The 20,036-nt window shown below is 41.1% G+C and overlaps 1 protein-coding gene across 1 annotated transcript in view; it reads left to right on the top strand.

Annotated features, from left to right (window-relative positions):
• Positions 1 to 1,062: 1,062 nt before the first annotated feature.
• STX7 (syntaxin 7) overlaps positions 1,063 to 20,036 on the top strand; it is a 50,339-nt gene continuing 31,365 nt past the window's right edge. Inside the window, exons 1-2 of the mRNA XM_047733341.1 lie at positions 1,063 to 1,253; positions 7,930 to 8,080. Of these exons, the coding sequence (XP_047589297.1) occupies positions 7,996 to 8,080 (85 nt within the window). The 5' untranslated portion in view covers positions 1,063 to 1,253; positions 7,930 to 7,995. The remainder of the gene's footprint in view (positions 1,254 to 7,929; positions 8,081 to 20,036) is intronic.

Genomic DNA, 20,036 nt, shown 5'->3' with positions numbered 1-20,036 from the left:
AGAAAGCAGAGGCTTTAACCCACTGAGACACCCAGGTGCCCCTGTTTGTGTACTTTTGATGAAGTTTCTTTGGTTTTCAGTTTCCTTAACTTACTTGCTAAATGAGGGATTAGAGCTAGATTTTCTGTAAGGTCCCCTCCAGCTTTTTTTTGTTTGTTTTTTTTATATTCTATGGTTGAAACTATTGCCTATTATAGAAGTTGGAATACCTACTTTATTTGATCACAGAATGTTATACAAAAGTCTAAAAATATTGAAAAAGAAGAATTTCACATAAAAATCTGAATTTCCTCAAAGTGCAGTCGGTGCTAACTGAATCATGCTGCCTTTAGATAGGATGAATTCCTTTTTCTTGGCCAGCATGCCCACTCTATTGCTCCCTTTTTAGAGGCAGAATGTAAGTTGCTGTTTATTAAAACACTTACTGTAGTTTTCTTCAGGAAAGATGTGAAATAGGAAATATTTCTTGTTCCCATTTTTCTCTTAAAAGCAGACGATTAAAAGTAAGCTGAGGGGTGCCTGAGTGGCTCAGTGGGTTAAGCCTCTGCCTTGGGCTGGGATCATGATCTCCTGGTCCTGGGATGGAGTCCTGCATTGGGCTCTCTGCTCAGCAGGGAGCCTGCTTCCCCCCCACCTCTCTCAGCCTGCCTCTCTGCCTACTTGTGATCTCTGTCAAATAAATAAATAAAATCTTAAAAAGAAAAAGAAAAAGAAAAAGAAAATCTGTCTACTAAATGGGCACACGAGGGTGACTCTTCACTTATTTTGTCATTGTTCCCTCTAGGATTGCATATTTGCTTTAGCATTTTTTAATGGAGCCCTGAATACGTTCTAATGCAGAGTAAGGAGAAGATGGGCGGACCTGATGGGGCGGGCTGAAGATACAAGTCTAGGGAGGCCGCCATCACCCGATAAAGACGGATGCTCTCCGTTCGCTCCTCTGGTTTTTTGGACGCTGGCTAAGACGTCTGCCTTCCGTTAGTCGAGGCCTCAAAAACACCTCCCTTGCAATTTTCTTGGTACCTTATTCCTTAGCTGAGACTCAGAGGGGGCGGGGCAGAGTGGCTGTCACTCAATCTCGCCGGCCAACGAGAAGGGAGCCAGCCCCGCCTCCTTCCCAGAGCTGAATTGTGCGCATGCGGACTGGGAGCCCCAGTGCCACCGCCCATCAGCTGAGAACCGTAGCGGGGGGCTCTGGGGCCCGTGGGTGCCCACGGCCAGAGGAGGAGAAGGAGGAAGCCGAGGAGGTTGGGGTAAGCGCAGCCTGGGGGGCGGGGGGCCCCCCAGGCCCGGTGTCCCAGAGGCGCGAAGTCCCCGCGGCTGCCGCGCCTTCTTGTTTGTGCGCGTTGTCAGGTGGCCGCCGCCTTGCGCTCTGCCGCTGTGGTCGGGAGGCGGAGGGCTGGCGCTGCTCCAGCCCCGGAGCACCGCTGCTGCCCACGCCCCCGGTCAGGCAGGCCCTGCCGGCCCCGCCGGCCCCGCGCCGCAACGCCGCGCAGCAGCCGGGCTGGGGCGCTGGCTCCGGTGCACCCGCGGGCTGCGCGTACCCGGGCGGGGCCGGCGCCGGGGCCCTCTGGGGCGGAGCTCGGGAAACCTGCTTCTGCCAGGAGCGGGACAGCAAGTGACCTCTTCCTCTTTGCGACTCGTGGAGTTAGAAAACGCACTTTAAAGTTCTCTTCCCGAAAACAGGGGAACTGAAAATAGATGGCTGTAGTGAAGGAGCCCTAGCCATTTATTCGGAGGCTCATTGTAGTTGGTTTTCTGTCTGGCTTGAAGGCAAGCTAACTTTCTTTGATTTCAGTACACGTCATTAATTGGTTTAAAAATACATAAAATATTTCAAGACATCCCCCCCCCACCACCACCCACCCGGCTCCTTGTTTTTAGGTTCCTGCTTTTTAAAAATTTAGACACGAAGAAGAAAATAACATTACCTTTTGGTCAAATGCTGTATTTTTTTTCCCTCTCAAATTTCTTGTATTTGCTTGGCTCTTGTATGCATACATTACTTTTTATTTAATTCACATCAGTGTATTTGACTGTAATTTAAAACGTGCAGAATCTGGAAGAAAATGGTTATGAAGTGCTGTGCGTTGAGTAATGTTGCAGGTGGACGTTTCTTCTGGAGCAGCCTTAGCCTCACCCGTGCAGAGACTTCTAGCAGTGTTCAGCAGTGTCTTGTGATGTGCCTGGCCTCTGTTTTGAAGGCCGCTTTGAGGAGTTTGTCTCAGACTGTGACTAATTAAGAAATATGCTCTTGTTTCAAACTTGCTGTAGAAGTTAATATATCATAGTACCTCATTAATGTCTTAATTAATCATTTTTCTTCAGTTATTTTGCTTCAGCTGCTCCCAATAACATAGCCTCGTTTTGGTTAGGATATCAAACTTCAGCCAAGTGCTGGCAGTGGAAAAATAAATTATATAAAACACTGGCAGTAAGTCTGAGTAAAGTTTGTCATGATTCCATTTGACATTTTGGTGTAGGGAAGGGTGAAAAATAATCCTTGGTATTGTGAGTAAAACCAAATAGTATAATAGTTTAATAGATGGAGATGCTGAGCTAAAGAATTCAGTTAATTTGGTTTGGGTAGAAAATGCTCACATCCCTAGAATGATCGCCTTCACACTTATGGAACATCTACCGTGCACCTGATACTGTGGATTCCACAAGGCTGACGAGGTTGTCTTGTGTTTATATCGCCGAGGTATGGATAGATAATAAGCAGTAGACCACCTAGATCATCTTAAATAGTGATTAGCACTACGAGAAAGGAAGTTAAATCAACAGAGAGTGGCAGGAGTGGTGATTTCTCATTTTGGATGCAAGTAGTCACCAAAGACTTATCCAACATGCAGTGAGACTTCGCTGGTGTAAGGGAGTCAGTCATGTGGGGATCATGGGAGAAGCCTTCTAGGAATGGGAAATGACACTCAGCAAAGGCCCTAAGGCAGTACTTAGCCCAGTACATTTAGGATCTGAAAGAAGACACTGGAATGTAATGTCTTAGGATTGATAACTATTTATCCTCAGACTAGGTATGTGTTCTTAGGAAATAGGTACATTTATCGATTCAGTCTACAAATATTTATTAAGTACAAATATTTGTTATAGAAGCAGGTACTGAGATTAGAATAGCGCACAAAACAGACAAAACCTTGCCCTCCCGGGAGCTTACATTCTGGCGCATGGTGTGGAGGAAGTCCAGTGTTTTATGTTAGTACTCCCAAATTAGAAAATGAAACTATTTCTGTGGTTCTCTCCACGCTTGATTTATAGAGCATGAGATTTATGCTTATTGGGAGTCTTGGGATTCTGCAGTGTGTCCAGTAGTAGTACCTGGGGGTAGTGTTTGACACTTAAGATTTCACGGTTCCCTTTGTTCTTTTATTTGTGCTCTATAGAAAGTCTTGAGAATATCCTTGTGATGACTGTTGCACTTTGATCCTCTCTTTCCTTTTTTCCCCTTACAGTCCATATATTTTCATAGAAAGGTAATTGTTGAGATGTCTACATAAGCACTATTCAGTAGAACTTCCTGCTGTATAAGCCCCTGGCCTCACATGTGATATTTGAATATTTGATTGAGCAGGTATAGATAAAGAGTTGTTATTCTGAGCAATAAAACTAGGAATTCTGAATGAGCTTTCAAAAATAGTCATCAAGAGGGGCGCCTGGGTGCCTCAGTCATTAAGCGTCTGTCTTCAGCTCAGGTCATGATCCCAGGGTGCTGGGATTGAGACCCACATCGGGCTCCTTGCTCCGCAGGAAGCCTGCTTTCCCTCTCCCAGTGCCCTTGCTTGTTTTTCCTCTCTCGCTCTATCTCTATCAAATAAGCAAATAAAATCTTAAAAAAAAAAAATAGTCATCAAGAGTCCTTTAGTGCTTGTTAGCTCTGGGCTAAGTGCTGGAGACTGATGTGGACCGCAGCTATCGGCATAACTTAGTTGATTCTAGTCTATATGCACAGATCATAAACTTTTATTTTTTTAATTTTTTTTAAATTTTATTTATTTGACAGACAGATCACAAGTAGGCAGAGAGGCAGGCAGAGAGAGACAGGAGGAGGAGGCAGGCTCCCTGTTGAGCAGAGAGCCCGATGCGGGACTGAGATCATGACCTGAGCCAAAGGCAGAGGCTTTAACCACTGAGCCACCCAGGTGCCCCCAGATCATAAACTTTTAAGTCACTTTTTTTTTTTTTTTTTTTTTTTAATTTCTTTGACAGAGACAGAGATCACAAGCAGAGAGGCAGGCAGAGAGAGAGAGGAGGAAGCAGGTTCTCCGCTGAGCAGAGAGCCCGATGCGGGACTCGATCCCAGAACCCTGAGATCATGACCTGAGCCGAAGGCAGCGGCTTAACCCGCTGAGCCACCCAGGCGCCCTACTTTTAAGTCACTTTATAGTTAGCTGTAACTGTGGTTTATCTATTTGTGTATATGTTTTTGCAGTAAATTTAGTCATTTGGCTCCTTTATTTCTCATATTTCATCATCAGAAGGGCCATCCATTGTTGTCTTCTAGATATCACTATTAGCAGAATAAGAGAAAAGGACTAAGCTATTCAGCTGTGTTACCTTGATCTACTCATGTAGCTATCTGTTCCTCATCTTAAGAGTGGAGTCTGCAGAAAGGTGGTAAATTTGTTTTGTTTTAATTGAGTGGGTTCACCTGTCCTGAATTTTTTTATATGATGAAGCAGTATGGTTTAGTGTTTTAAAAATATGCGCTGTAAGATATAGTTTCAAATTTTAGCTGTTAAAATTAAGCAAGTTACTTAGTCTTGTTATGCCTTAGTGTTTTCATGTGAAAAATCAGAGCAATAAGTGTACCCACCTCAGAGGTCTGCCGTAAGAATCGACTGAGAAAAGAAATCTAGAAGTCCTAAGCGAAATGCTTTGATAATAAGAATTACCCATTGTTAATCCTGTTGAGTTTTAATGGATCTTTCTCTTCCATCATTTGCATATTTCTTTTCATTCTTCATTCAACGCAGAGCTGAGGTGATAACCCGCTGTTCCCTTCCTCTAAGGAGATTCCAGCCAGTCCAGCAGCAGCCCCTCTTTGGATGAAGAAGCCCAGTTATCTCAACAGCAGGAACTTTTGAGAATTTAGTTGCTTGAGTAAAGGGATGAGGAAAACTGGTGGTGTTTTAAGCCAATTGATTGATTCTCTGAAGAGGGAAAAAGGGGGCCTTGGAAAAAAAACAGGGAGAAGGCTTAGGTTAGGCTCTCATGAGTTTCGAGGGTTAAGGGGAATGTTTTAATACTATGTATGTGGAGGGAGGAGCCTCCTGAAGACAGTAAGTGAGAAACGTTTTCTCTTTCATATGTTTGTGTTGGCAGTGAGCCAGTTTTTCTAGAGCTCTAGTTAATGGGGAAAGGAGAAGGAAAGGTGTCAGTGAGCCAGGAGAGAATTGCCTGTTTTTGTCAGTGGAATATTAATTGTTAATGAAAAGGAATGACCTATTGATCTATGCTACGATATGGATGGACCTTGGCAACATGCTAAGAGAAAGAGGCTGGTCACAAAGGAACTCATTGTGTGATTTTATTCAGAGGAAATGTACAGAATAGACAAAGTCATGAAGACATAAAGTAGATTAGTGGTTGCCTACATTGGGAGGGTTTGCAGAGACAGGATTGTACACTTTATTTAAATGGGTGAATTGCATGGTTGTGAATTATATCTCAAGGTTTTATTGAAAAAAAAAAAAGATGCAGAATTTCAAGATCTAATTGGTGATTTGTGAGATGCATGCGATAGTGTTGGTTTCAGTCCAGTCTTGTTCTGACTGGGCCCCAGCTCTTCGGGTGGCTGCAGGCCCAAGGCCAAGGCTGTCTGCCATCTTGCTGAGGCAGTTCCGCTGTCTGAGTTGAGATTTAGGTCTATCCATAGGACTAGGTGAGATCTGAAGAGCCCAGAATAGGTAAATTGGACCTGTGAATCAATGAAGGATGAATGGAGAGCATCTGAAAGTTCCCAGGAATTCCATGGTGGCCAGGGACATTCCACGTTGCACCAGAGTTTCAGCTATGGAGCCAGTACTGTTCTGCCTGTCTCAGCAGTTCTACAGGTGTCCTACCTGCCAGAACTGCCCTCTTCTCCCCTACCAACAATCTCCAGTGGCTTCTTATTGCAACATAGTAAAACTGAATCCAGCATTCAAGGCCCTCTCTTTTCCATGACCTTAGTTTTGTGTGGTAGCAGGCATGGGTGGCTTGGGAGCCCAAACCCTGGGATTGAACCCCACCTCCACACGGTAGGTGGTTGGATTACATTTATAGTTACTTCATCTTTATAAGCCGCAGTTCGCTTATTGTTAAAACAAGGTTTATTTGCTACTATCCCCTTTAAGGGGGAAGCTTTAAAAATTAGAATAGACAGTCTGTGTGAAATGCATTTCATTTCTCAGATGGGCAAGAAATGTTGGGTCATTTCTCTCCGTGTTGTCTCCTACTTGTCCCAGCCACGACTCTCCTGATCCCAGGTAGACTAGCAACCATCCCTGCCTTCCCGAAATTCCACACTGCCAAGTGCCCTGTACGTGCGTCCTGGGTCTACGCGTCCCAGGCTTCACATCTTTGCCATTGTCATTTTCTGTACCAGTCATACCCGGGTAGTCACATCTTCTGTTTCTGTGTCATAAATTCTTTCGAGATAAGGGCAATGGTGAAAATTTCTTTTTCCTAGCCTCTCACCTTTGTCTGGCACATGACCTTTTGCTGATTTGTGTTGCTCTTGTTTTACTCTACTAAGTTTCTCCCCTCTCCTAAATTACAAACATGAATTGAGCAGATTCTTGTCCTGTTTGCTTGCCACTCCCTAGTGCTGCATTTCATGCTGGCCACCTAGCAGACTCTCAGTAGAGAGTTGGTTCACACATGGACTGCCTATAGCTTTGCTGCAGTCAGTGCACTCAGTGAAAAGATGGGTGTAGAGTTGTTGAGAGTCTGTGCTGTGCCCAATCCTGATGTAGGGATACCCTTTCCGTCTTTCTTTCCAAATCACGACACATGTGGTATGGCGTGCATTGAGACCGAAAAGAGCTCCCTCTCGCCTCCTTCCTGTGGCAGTGCCCCAGCTTTGCTTCCTGTCCTCATGCGGGCTTCTGGAAGAGGAGTGTGTTCTCCTTGCTCTGTTGCTAAGGTGTGGTGAGCTTTTACGGAGCATGCCCTTTTCCCGTCACTTGTCAGCTCTGCCTCTCAAAATTGACCTATGCTATTACAATTAGAGACCCATCAGTCCTATGTTCTGAAGCTGTTCCTCTGTGTGTTAAATTAGATAAAGTGACATTTCTGGGGACACCCTGAAGTTTGTATACCATTTAATAAATATGTAAATACCCATTTTGTGTCAGGAATTTTTATTTATTTTTTAATTATTATTGTTTTTAAAGATTTTATTTATTTATTTGACAAAGATCACAAGTAGGCAGAGAGGCAGGCAGAGAGGGGTTGGGGGGAAGCAGGCTCCCTGCCGAGCAGAGAGCTCAGTGCAGGGCTTAATCCCAGCACCCTAGGATCATGAGCTTAGTGGAAGGCAGAGACTTTAACCCACTGAGGCACCCAGGCACCCCATGTCAGAAATTTTTAAATGTTGGAGAAAGAAAAGATACATCGCATGTAGACCCTGCTTTATAGTTGCTGGCACTTTAGTTAAGGAGAAAAATATGTAAACAATTAAAATTATACACAAAAAAGGGACTTGGCAACTCATCCTTAGGTCAAAGTTTTCAAAGGGAATGTACAATTTGAGCTTTATTTTAATTATTTAACATGACTGGGACCTTTCAAAGGCCAGTGTTTTTGATAGCCATGAGAGTTTTACTGTTTGATGTGTCTCTTTGCCATATTTCAACTCTGTTAGGTGATAATTTGGAAAATGTAGGCCAGTAACTTTAAAAGTACAATTATGTGACTTCTCTTTTGTAGGTGACTGCTTAGAAAACTGTCCAGCCCGCCAACATCTGATGAAATTAGTGAATAAGCGAATCAGCTATGTCTTACACTCCGGGAGTTGGTGGTGACCCCGCTCTACTGGCCCAGCGTATCTCTTCTAACATCCAGAAGATCACACAATGTTGTAAGTTGACTTCACTGTTTTCAATTCTTAACTGAACTTAGAGTTTCATAATAGGACAACTCCCAGACTGAGAAAGGGAGGAGCAATCCTCTAAAAACAGATTTTAGAAGGCTAGAACTCTTAAAATTAAAAATAAAAAATTTCTTAAAAAAGAAGGCTAGAATTCTTTAGAGCGAATCTGAAAGATAATTGCATTAGAAGAGGTAATACTTTTGCATTTTTCTATAGAGTGCCATGCACATAATATTTTATTAATGAAATAAAGATATAAAAGGTAGATACTTATATTTGCTTTAAAATCATCTGGTTCTGGATGAGATTAAAGAGACTTGTTGATTAAATGCCATAGTATTGAAACTGGGGAGTACAAGAAGAGTTTACATTTATTAAAAATAAAGTTTTGTAGAGGGAAAAATACACGGTCCATCTTTAAGGAGCAGGGAGTAACTAATAAGGCAACATTTAAATCCATTGAGACAGATCTAGAAGATAATTCTCAGAATTCCCACAAACTATCTGTGCTACACCTGTCAAAAGCTATCCTAGTAGACCAATCCCATGTAGCATTTTTTTAGAAATTATTACTCCTTGGGATGGATAGATAGATAGATAGATAGATTGGTAGTTTAAAAGATCACTGTAGCAGATTTGAGCCGAAAGTAAAACCTAAAGTTTTACATTGTGTTTCCGAATCATAGCTAATCACATATGTGGATTATTTTTAGTTACCTTGTGATCAGTATTTTGCCTCTTTGGGTATTACCTGAAGAGTTTTTTTTTTTTAGGGTATGTTAAAACAGCATTATTCTTCAGCTTACTTTGTTAAGTCTTCCTGTTCTCTTTACCAGAATGGGTTAACACACTGTGAAAATAAAGAATGTTTTCAGATGACCAAACCATGTTCTCTTATCTAATCATTAACTTCTGAGAAGTTACTACTCTACCCAGATGATTTCAGTAAGGTGTCAGCATGTTTTGGAGGCAAAGGGAGTAAAAGTAGATTACAGATGGTTCTAAAAAAGTGTTGCTGTGCACAGTGGTATAATAATAAAAGCCAAAGAAAACAAGATTCTTTTTCTTTCTTAGAAGTAGTGCTGGTTGGCCTCAGGCTCATGTGTGAAATTTAAGAGAGGTTATAATTTTAGTTTACATGTGTGGGAAAATCAGGACCTTTGTGTAAGAAAGGAGACCAGGACGCCTTCCTCCGGAGGACAGGCAGATCTTTTGGGCTGGGAAAAGTGAATGTTAGGAATTCTGGGAAGAGGAGGAGGAATGAGGGTAGGCACTGAGATCATAGAGGCAGTAATTATCCAGTGGTATGACAGATACACAGACTGGAGATCATGTGTGGGCTTGAACTGAAAGGAAGTGAGAGTTAAGTCATGTCCACCGAGAAAGAGATCGGTTGATCCAACCAGATGAGGAGTGATACGTTGGGCCAGAGTTGCATATTCATGGCATAACTCATAACTAAGTATGTGACTTTGTTGTGTGCTTCGGGGCAGCTTTGGACTGTGGAGAGCGCTGGGTTTCTCAGCTGGTTAAGCATTTGACTCTTGATTTCAGCTCAGGTCATGATCTTGGGTTTATGAGATCGAGCCCTGCATCAGGCTCTGTGTTAGGTGTGGAGTCTGCTTGAGATTCTTTCTCTCCCTCTGCCTTTCCCTTCCTCATACATCTGCTCTCTTTCTCTCAATAAATAAAATCTTAAAAGAAAAGAAAAGAAAAAAAAGAATACTAGGTCTCTTCAGCCATGAGAAGCTATAGTCACCACCTTCAAATATTAGAAACACTGTCTTATATAAAATATAAGAAAGGTATTCTGCATGATCATGAAGGTCTCCACAAATGAATAGAAGCAACTGTAGCCAGACTTCAGCTCTAGAAGGATAGGGCTTTTGAATAATCCTGGTTATTCAGGGATGGAATTTCCAAGCTCAGGAGGTGTGCAGTTCCTGTTACTAAGTGACGAGTATATGGTAGTCAGATACTGTTTCTCAGGTCTGTTAGAGGTTTAAACACTAGAATAATGGTTCAGACTAAGTGACTTATAATTAAAAGATATTCTCTGTTCGTTCGGCAAATAATTTATTGAGCACCTACTGCTTGCTAGTCATGGTACCAGACTCTGGAAATCCAACAGTAAGCAAGAACCCTCCGGCCCTTTTCTCATGTACTTTATAGCGTTAAGAAGAAACCGATGGTTAAAAAAAAATTTAATGGTGTGGGGGTAACCAGGTGATGGGCATTAGGAGGGCACATGATGTAATAAGCACTGGGTGTTATATGCAACTGATGAATCGCTGACCTCTACTTCTGAAATTAATAATACAGTATATGCTAATAATTTAAATGAAATTTTTTAAGAAGTTAAAAAAAAACGAATGACATGGTGTCCTATAATGAAAATGAGAGTAGTATGAGAGCAGGTGCCTTAGGGGGAAGCTGCCATAGCCGAGGTGGTCCCCTGAGTGAGGGCGAGAAGGGTCTAGGAGTGGGAAGATGTATAACAAGAACATTTAGAAGCAACCATAGCTGGTATTAAGATCCTGAAGCAGTTCAGAGCTTGGGGTGTTCAGAAAATAGACAAGAAAGGGAAGCCTGGTGTGGCTGAAACACAGCATGTGAGGCATTTATGGCTGGAGATGAAATCAGAGAGGAGGTCAGACAGGCCGCCCTGAGCCGGGGAGGCTGTCGGGGAGTTTAGATTTCATTCAAGAAGGAAGACACACAGTCAGATCTGTGCTTTGAAAAGATTGCTTTGGCTGCTGCTGCTTAGAAAGTGGACTTTGGGGAATTTGAGGTGGGGACTCGTTGTCCATCGCACGGGTCTGGTGAGTGATGTTGGTTCGTACCAGCGTGGTGGCAGTGGGGACAGAGAGAACTGATGGATGTTCTTCAGAGGCAGAGCCAACAAGACCTGCTGATGAATGTGGGTGGATTGAGAGAGAGAGAAGGAAGTCCAGGGTGACTCCATGTTTTCGTTGAGCAGCCGAGTATATACTGAGGTGGGAAGGACTGTAATTCAGAAACAGAGAGAATTTTTTGGTGAAGTAAAGTTTGAGATGTCTTTTTTTTTTTTTAAATTAACATGTAATGTATTATTAGCCCCAGAGGTACAGGTCTGTGAATCGTCAGGCTTACACACTTCACAGCACTCACCCTAGCACATACCTCCCCAGTGTTGAGATGTCTTTTAAACACCTGAGTAGAGACGTCAGACATCTAGTTTAGATTTATGAATTCGGAGATCAGAGTGTCATCAGAGGATAAATAATATTTGAAACCATGGGTCTAAAACAATCACAAAGGAGTAGGAGCAGAGAGCAGGAGTGTTAAAAATGTAGAAGTCAGGAAGGCAGGGAGAAGGCATGAAGAATCAGAGTGACTGGGGAGGTAAGAAGGAATCAGGATCTGGTGGATTTCCAGAAATCAGAAAAAGTGTTTCGGGGCCGAGTGAGCCATCACCTGTGTCTCGTGCTGCTGAGAGACTAAAAGCAGAGAATTGGATACGGCAGGCTTGTTGCTTGGAAAGGAGCGGCCTCAGGTCACCTGGGTGGCTCAGTCAGTTAAGCGTCTGCCTTTGGCTCAGGTCATGATACCAGAGTCCTACTTTAGCAGGGATCCTGCTTCTCCCTCTGCCTGCCACTCCCCCTGCTCCTGCTCTCTCGCTCTCTGTCAAATAAATAAAATCTGAAAGAAAGTAGAAAGGAAGAAAGAAAGAAAGATCTCCTATTCATGTCTGAGTGTGATGGAGAAAAGGAGGGAGAAGAACTGATCCTTTTTCAACTAAAGAGCTTTCCTAGACTCCTACTCCCCTCTGCTTGTATCATTGAGCAAAGTTTATGTATAGTCACATGGCTTCACGTAGCTGCTGGGAAGGCTGGATTGCACTATGCTTACTAAAATTGGGGCTTGCTCCATCAGTATTTAGTAGGCAATTGGAGGATTCTACCATTGAAGTAGAAAGAGGGTCAAAGAAGAGGCTGCATTTTTCTGCTACATAAGAGAGAGTCTACCGAGAGTACAATTGCAAAAGAAAGGTCTCTGAAGGTGAGAGGAGGAGGGGAATGGGTCACCAGTGCCCGGTTTCCATTTCGTTCACTGTACAGAGCCCAGGCAGAGTATGGCATGAATATAAATGTGGTGGGCAAAGATGGGAGGTTCCGTCTGGGTGGCCTGGTTTTAAATGAAATAGGAGCCAAAGGCATTAGGCAGAGAAGGGGCTGGAAGGCTATGGGAAGTTTATGGAAAGGAGAAAGTGATTAGTTATAGTTTTGACAATGGAAAGGACTGACATACCTTGGAATGAAGGGTTGTTTCACATGTTGAGTACTCACTTGAGATTTGGGATCATGAATTTAGTGAAACCAATCATCACTATGTATCTTTTCTAATTCTGAGAGTCAGTGTCTGAATGAAGGGAAGTTTAGAGAGGTAGAGTTTGTTAGTGTTAAAGATCTAACCTACCCCGTGTGCATCACTGAATCGGATATGAAGAAATCACGTGGAAGTGAAAGGCAGAAGTGTGAAATTTCAGTTCATTTTTTCCCCATCTGGTAGTGCTAATAATACTGGATGTGATTGAATAAGATGGTACTTTGCACCACATTTAGGTGTTTCTCTTCACACTACATTTGCATCTCTTAAATTTGTGTCCGGACAAATTATCTAGTTGCACAAAAGAAATCTTAAAAGAAGATGCTGTAAGTAGGGTAATACCCTTGTTAGAATATGTGCACCTGTTCAACTAAAGCTTATGTCTTCCTAAATACTGCAGTGGGAGAAGTTTATTTTTATTTATTTATTTATTTATTTTAAGATTTTATTTATTTGACAGAGATCACAAGTAGGCAGAGAAGCAGGCATAGAGAGAGAAGGAAGCAGGCTCCCTGCTGAGCAGAGAGCCCGATGTGGGGCTCGATCCCAGGACCCTGGGATCATGACCTGAGCCGAAGGCAAAGGCTTTAAACCACTGAGCCACCCAGGCACCCGAGAAGTTTATTTTGATATTACTTTTGATTGAGATCAGGGAAAACTTGCAAAATATTAATTTTTATGGCTCAGTTTATACCAAAAAAGAAAATAGCAATCAAAAAGATTTTTTATTCTGGGAGGGACCCAAGAATAACATTTATTAAGATTGGAATTTTTTCTTTAACTAGTATTATATCTTGAAAGTTCTGTTTTGCAAAGAGTAGAACAGATGAAACAAGATATTTTTAACTTTTTTTTGTCTTAAGATACTTTTTGTTAAAAATAATCTGTAGTCTTATCAACTTTCTTTACTAGTGAATTATTTAAATCATATTACAATAATATAATTTATATTAAAATATTTAAACAGTGTAAATTCATAAATGTAAAATAGATAGAAATAAATTACATTAACATAACTTTTTAAGAATGACTAATAAGTGTAAAGATTAGAACTTTATTAGGGATTTCTCTAGAGTATTTAAAATAATTAAGAAAATACATATTTTTGCCTTAATGTAACTATTTATTTGAAAATTTTCCTGAATATGGAATTTTATTGACAGATTGTAGAGGGTGGTGGGGGTAGAGGTGGAAGCAATGAGGAAAGTTATTTAGATCTCAATGTGATCCCGATGAAGAAAATATTTTTACCCTGTGAGAGAAAGTGTTTTGTTGTTGACTCTGTCACAGAGTCAGTAAAGTATTTGTGCCCCAGCAGCTCCATCCTTTGCCTGTGGCACAGACACTGTTCCATTGATGACCCCACCATGGCATCCAGTCTTTCTCAATCCAGTGCACCAGACAACCATTCCCAATAGACAGGAGTTGGCATGTCAATAAAACGATTTGTTATCCCAGGTCTAGAAGATGATCATGCATCTAAGAAATGCTTGGACTTAATGCTCAAGCTTTGGCTTGAGATATTTACAGATAACATTTTTATTAGTAGTATTTGGAGATGAGATGTACACCAGTTACCCTTTATCACCTGTCTGTATTTTCTTTGACACAAACTCCTACCAGTGATGGGTAGTGTAAGGATGAACAAGCCTTTATGGGTGGGAATGGCTGAGCCTATTACATAAGGTAAAGCAGAGTAGGATATTTTCACTGGAACCATTCATCCTTGTGCAAGCAAACAACCAAACCCAGAAAAATGTATTCATTTTTGAATAAATGGTATCATTTATATCCTGTAGATTATTTCAACACAGACTTGTTTAGAGTTACAAAAACACACAGAAGTAACTCATGTTTTTGAAAGAAGAATAAATTATTGAAATCCATCACATAACTGAACATTTTTTTTAATCTTTAAAAAATAGAGCTATAATGTATAGAGAGAATAGTACACCAGTTATTAGTATATAACTCAATAAATTGTTACAACACCACATATACCAAGAAGGAGAACATTACCAGTACCCTGAGGCCCTTCTCATGTTTTACCTGCCTCATACTCTCTAAAGGTAAACCTCTAACATGACTGACTGATAGTCCTAATTTCTTAACTTTAGTAGAGTCATGTATTATGTTTCATGCTGGACTTCTTTCTCCCGTTATATTTGTACGGTTCATCATGTTGTGGCGTGTAGCTGTAGGTCATATGTTTTCATTATTACATAGTATTCCATATTCAACCAGACCACAGGCTGTTTATTCTTTTGCTGTTTATGTACATTTAGAATGTCTCTGGCTGGGACGCCTGGGTGGCTCAGTTGGTTGGACGACTGCCTTCGGCTCAGGTCATGATCCCGGAATCCCGGGATCGAGTCCCACATCAGGCTCCCAGCTCCATGGGGAGTCTGCTTCTCCCTCTGACCTTCTCCTAGCTCATGCTCTCTCTCACTGTCTCTCTCTCAAATAAATAAATAAATAAAATCTTTAAAAAAAAAAAAAAAAAGAATGTCTCTGGCTTTTTGTTTTTCTTTTTTGCTGTTATGAGCAATGCTTAACATTTTTACATGTTCTTTTGTCTGACTTACATGCCTAAGAGTACGGTTACAGGGTGCATGTACATTTAGCTGTAGTTAGTGGTTACCTAAAGTCATCATACCAGGTTATACTCTACCAGCCAGTGTATCAGAGTTCATTTTGCTCCAAATCCTTGCCAGCATTTGGCCTTTACAGTCTTAAATTTCACCCCTTTAGACATAGTTCTATCTCATTGTGATTTATATTGCAATTCCCTGATTAGAATCAGACTTTTTAGAACGTCGCTGAGGTAGGAAAATCGGCGAGATGATAGGAAAGATTTCTAATTAAGCAAGCTCTCTGTAAGTGTGTACACACTTCCTGAAATCAGATCCTGGTAGCAGTGTGACCTTGAGTAATCTCTTTCATTCCCAGGACGTGATTTTCTTACATATATTTTCTCTGGGCTGGGTTATGGTCTCTTTCAACTTTAACAAGCTGTAATTGTGACCAAAGTTTTAAAGAATCTTGAAAGCTCTTCCAGCAGATGCAGGATTGTTCTCTTTGTTATTAAGAGACTGATTGCCATATCTGGATCCATAACACATACTTTTAAAATTCTGTAATTGAAATAGTCTTCACAAGACCAGCTAGAGTTCCGCTAAGACTTGTGTGTTATTTCTAAGTATTAGAAGATGGGAGAGTTGCAGTCACAAAGGATTCTGGTGTGAATTGTGTCTGCATTAATTAAGGTATGAATTGTGATCCGAAGGGGCACGTGCACCCGAATGTTTATAGCAGCAATGTCTACAATAGCCAAACTATGGAAAGAACCTAGATGTCCATCAACAGACGAATGGATAAAGAAGATGTGGTATATATACACAATGGAGTACTATGCAGCCCTCAAAAGAAATGAAATCTTGCCATTTGCGATGACGTGGATGGAACTAGAGGGTATCATGCTTAGCGAAGTAAGTCAATCAGAGAAAGACAGCTATCATATGATCTCCCTGATATGAGGGAGAGGAGATGCAACATAGGGGGTTAAGGGGGTAGGAGAAGAAAAAGTAACAAGATGGGATTGGGAGGGAGACAAACCATAAGTGACTCTTAATCTCACAAAACAAACTGAGGGTTGATGGGGGGAGGGGTGTTGGGAGAGGGGGGGTGGGGTTATGGATGTTGGGGAAAAAAAAATTAAGGTATGAATTGAAGGAAACATAAGTAGAAATATCAGCAGTTGACCGTGAAACATCGTCATCAGTGGGGTGTCTGGGTGGCTCAGGTGGCCTTTGGCTCAGGTCATGATCCAGGGGTCCTGAGTTGGAGTCCCGAGTCCCATATCAGACTTCCTCTAACTGCTGCTCCCCCCACCTGTGCGCTCTCCCTCTCTCTCTCTGAGGAATAAATAAATACAATCTTTAAAAAGAAAGAAAGAATATTGTTTTAGTCATTAGTCATTAGTCAATTAGTCATTGAAATAAAATCTTCCCATGGGTACACATAGTAAGTCTTACCACCAATGTTAATAAGAATTCTGGCATTTGAGTATTTTTTAAAAAGAATAATCTGAAAGAGAAAGAGAATGGCTACGAGTTAGCCTATGGGAAATGAACAAATTAGATCTATTGGTAACATAAAATACTACTCAGCTGCATTTATGAGTGTAGAAGTTTTCTGCTAAAATATGCATAACATGTCATATGTGCATGTGTGTTCATTCCAGAGGGTTCAGGAAAGCAGAACCTCCTAGGGGGGCATAAAATGTGTAAACTTAAACCCATGTTGTAAAGATGAAGAGAAGGTGAATGGAAAATGTTTATGCTGAATCTTCACTGTTTCATTTTCTATCATTTATTTCCTGTAGATTGTTTCAACACAGACTTGTTTAGAGTTGCAAAAATATTACTGGTTTCTTTGTGTTGTGATTAGCTCTCATTCTGTATGGGTCCTTTCCTTATTTATTAAAAAGGATCAGTGCTTGCCTTTTGTCCTCATGAGGTTCCTAGGACTTTGAGATGAAATATAAAATCTATATAAATGTGTGAGTCCTTTTGTTACTTTTGAGAATGAATACAGTTCTTTTCATTGGAGTCTGGTGAAGGGGTCCCTTGTTTTTGCCTCTCAACACATGACTAAACAAAAGGGAAGCAATATCATCAACTTCTCTTTTTTGGTGCCAGGGCCAACTTTTCTTTTAAAAAACAAAGCTCCAGTCCTGAGAAGTTAATAAATTTACTGGAACTGTATATTTACCCAGGAATTAGGGATGTGTCTTTTTTTCTTGGGGAGCAGTCTCTGTGGGTTTTGGTGGATGTAAAGGTGGTTTATAGAGGAAAAAGAGATGAAAACTTGTCCCTCCCCCCAATGCTGTTTGATATAGCTAAGTTTAACATCACTCATCTGAAAATATTTAGTTGGATCTTTTCCCCTGAACAGAAAAACTTAGTACCTTTGCTCTCTCATTACTGTAATTTTCTTCATGGCTAGGGTGTTGACACAGCGTAGAGATAGGTGTGGGAATTAATGCCTTCTCCAAGAGAATTTTAACAGAGAGCGACAATTTTTTTTCCCTCTCTGATGGCTTTTCCTACATGACCAAACATGAGTGCTGTTTATGACGGAACGTGAATCTGATGGCTACAGAAGTGTTTACACATAATTATATTCTTTCATTTTTTTTTTTTTTTTATGGAAACAAAATCATACTAGACATTTCTTTTCCTGCTTACTTTTTTTGGTCTTCTCTGTTGGCCAAATAATTTTCCATTATGAGTGTGTCACACATCATTTAACCAAACCTTTATTAATGGACATTTTGCCCTAAGATTGTATGTTTAAAAGTCGAGGAACTTATCATTTATGCTGCCTCCACACATGAGTCCTCCTACATTCCATGTAGGTAAGGTATGAGGCTGATTATATGATAAAATCCTCATGTATGTTTCCCCACCCATGTTATGTAAAAACATTTTAATTATTATTGTATTTTTTCACTATAAATATATTCAGTATGCTTAGTACTTATATATCACAGAGTAGCTTCTCTTTTATTAAAATGAAGTTTGTGGTTGGTTGTGTAATGACCTCTCAACGGTCCCGGGGTGCTGCCTATCTGTACATTTTCGTTGGTTCAGTGTTGCTGTGGGAGCCAGACAGCAGATGTTAGGCTAGGTTGTTTAGTTTGGGTTTCCTGTAATAGTTATGACAGTTCTTGTCCTCCTCTCTTTGACTCTTTTATGTTGTTTTTCACCAGTTACTGAGCAATATTTTCCATTAAAGAGTAATTGTCATTTATACTCATTCCAAACTGGATTTTTTTTTAAAAGCAGGTATTAATTGATTTGCCTGTTAATTTATTTGGCTGAACCTCTAAGTCTTACAAAATAGTGTTCTGTAGGTTTGGTGCATTTATTTTGCTAGTCTTTTCTTGTTGTAGTGTCATTATTTTGGTCATTATTTGAAGAAACCATTGTTGGGGTAGCATGTCACTGATACTGAGTATGGCCAGCTACTTCTCTGGGATAGCTTAGCCGTTACCCCTTTTAAAGCCCAAGGGCTGCCCACAGTCATGAATAAGATTCCTTCCTAGCGTGTGGACTGTTATTTTCTTAGTGAGGACTGTGAAAACTGTTAGCTAAAAATCCAGCTGACGCTTGCTTATTTGTGAATACCTAGAGCACTATCTTGCTGTTGGGGCTTGGGAGGAGAGCTGGGCAGGGTGGTGGAAGTACATCCAGTGATTTGAGTTATACAGTATTGCCAGTATACTCTGCCTGATTCAGAAGTCTCTAGAAGATGTGTAAAGTTAGTATCTTTTAACTAAAGTTAGTATCTTTTAACTACTGGCATACCTTGGAGATATTGTGGGTTTGGTTGCAGACCAATAAAGTAAGTTAAATTTTCAGTTTCCCAGTGCATATAGTTACATTTATATTATATTGTAGCCTGTTAAATGTACAGTAGCTTTATGTTTAAAGAAACAATGGACACGGGGCGCCTGGGTGGCTCAGTGGGTTAAGCCGCTGCCTTCGGCTCAGGTCATGATCCCAGGTCCTGGGTTCGAGCCCCACATCGGGCTTTCTGCTCGATGCAGCCTGCTTCCTCCTCTCTCTCTGCCTGCCTCTCTGCTTACTTGTGATTTCTCTCTGTCAAATAAATAAATAAAATCTTTAAAAAAAAAAAAAAAGAAACAATGGACATGCTTTAACTAAAAAATACTTTATTGCTAAACCGTGTGGACCCTCATATGAGCTTTTAGGGAGTCATAATCTTTTGGCTCCTGGAGGGTCTCGCCTCGATGTTGATGCCTGCTGACTGAGCAGTGCGGTGGCTGCTGAAGGTGCAAGAGGCTGTGGCAGTTTCTTAAAATTAGACAGCAGTGACGTTTACTGAATCAGTTGCCTCTTCCCTTTGCGAACAATTTCTCTGTAGCATGGGATGCTGTTTCACAGTATTTTACCCACAGCAGAACTTCTTTAAAAATTGGAGTCAATCCTCTCAAACTCTGCCCAGCTAAGTTGATGTGATGTTCTAAGTCCTCTGTTGTCATTTCAATAGTCTTTACAGCAGCTTTATCAGGAATAGATTCCAGCTCAAGAAACCAGCTTCTTCGGGAAGCAGCTTCTCAGCCACTAATGTCTGACGGAATTGCAACAATTCAGTCACATCTTCAGGCTCCACTTTTAATTCTAGTTCTCTTGGTCTGTCTGCCACATCTGCAGTTTCCTCCTAAGCTGAAGTCTTGAGCCTCTCAGAGTCATCCATAAGGGTTGGAATTGACTTCTTCCCAGCCGCTGTGCAGGTTGACGTTTTGCCTTCTTATGAATCATGAATGTTCTTAATGGCATCTAGAATGGTAACTCTTTTCCAGAAATTTTAAATTTACTTTTCCTAGACCCATGAGAGGAGTCACTATTGGGGACAGCTATAGTCTTATGAAGTGTGTTTCTTTCTTTTTTTTTTTTTTTTAAAGATTTTATTTATTTATTTGACAGAGAGAAATCACAAGTAGACGGAGAGGCAGGCAGAGAGAGAGAGAGGGAAGCAGGCATCCTGC

The sequence above is a fragment of the Lutra lutra genome, chromosome 6 (assembly GCF_902655055.1).
Source record: "Lutra lutra chromosome 6, mLutLut1.2, whole genome shotgun sequence".
Classification (NCBI taxonomy): Eukaryota; Metazoa; Chordata; class Mammalia; order Carnivora; family Mustelidae; genus Lutra; species Lutra lutra.
The sequence above is the reverse complement of the archived record's forward strand: the minus strand, read 5'-3'. Positions and strand labels throughout refer to the sequence as shown.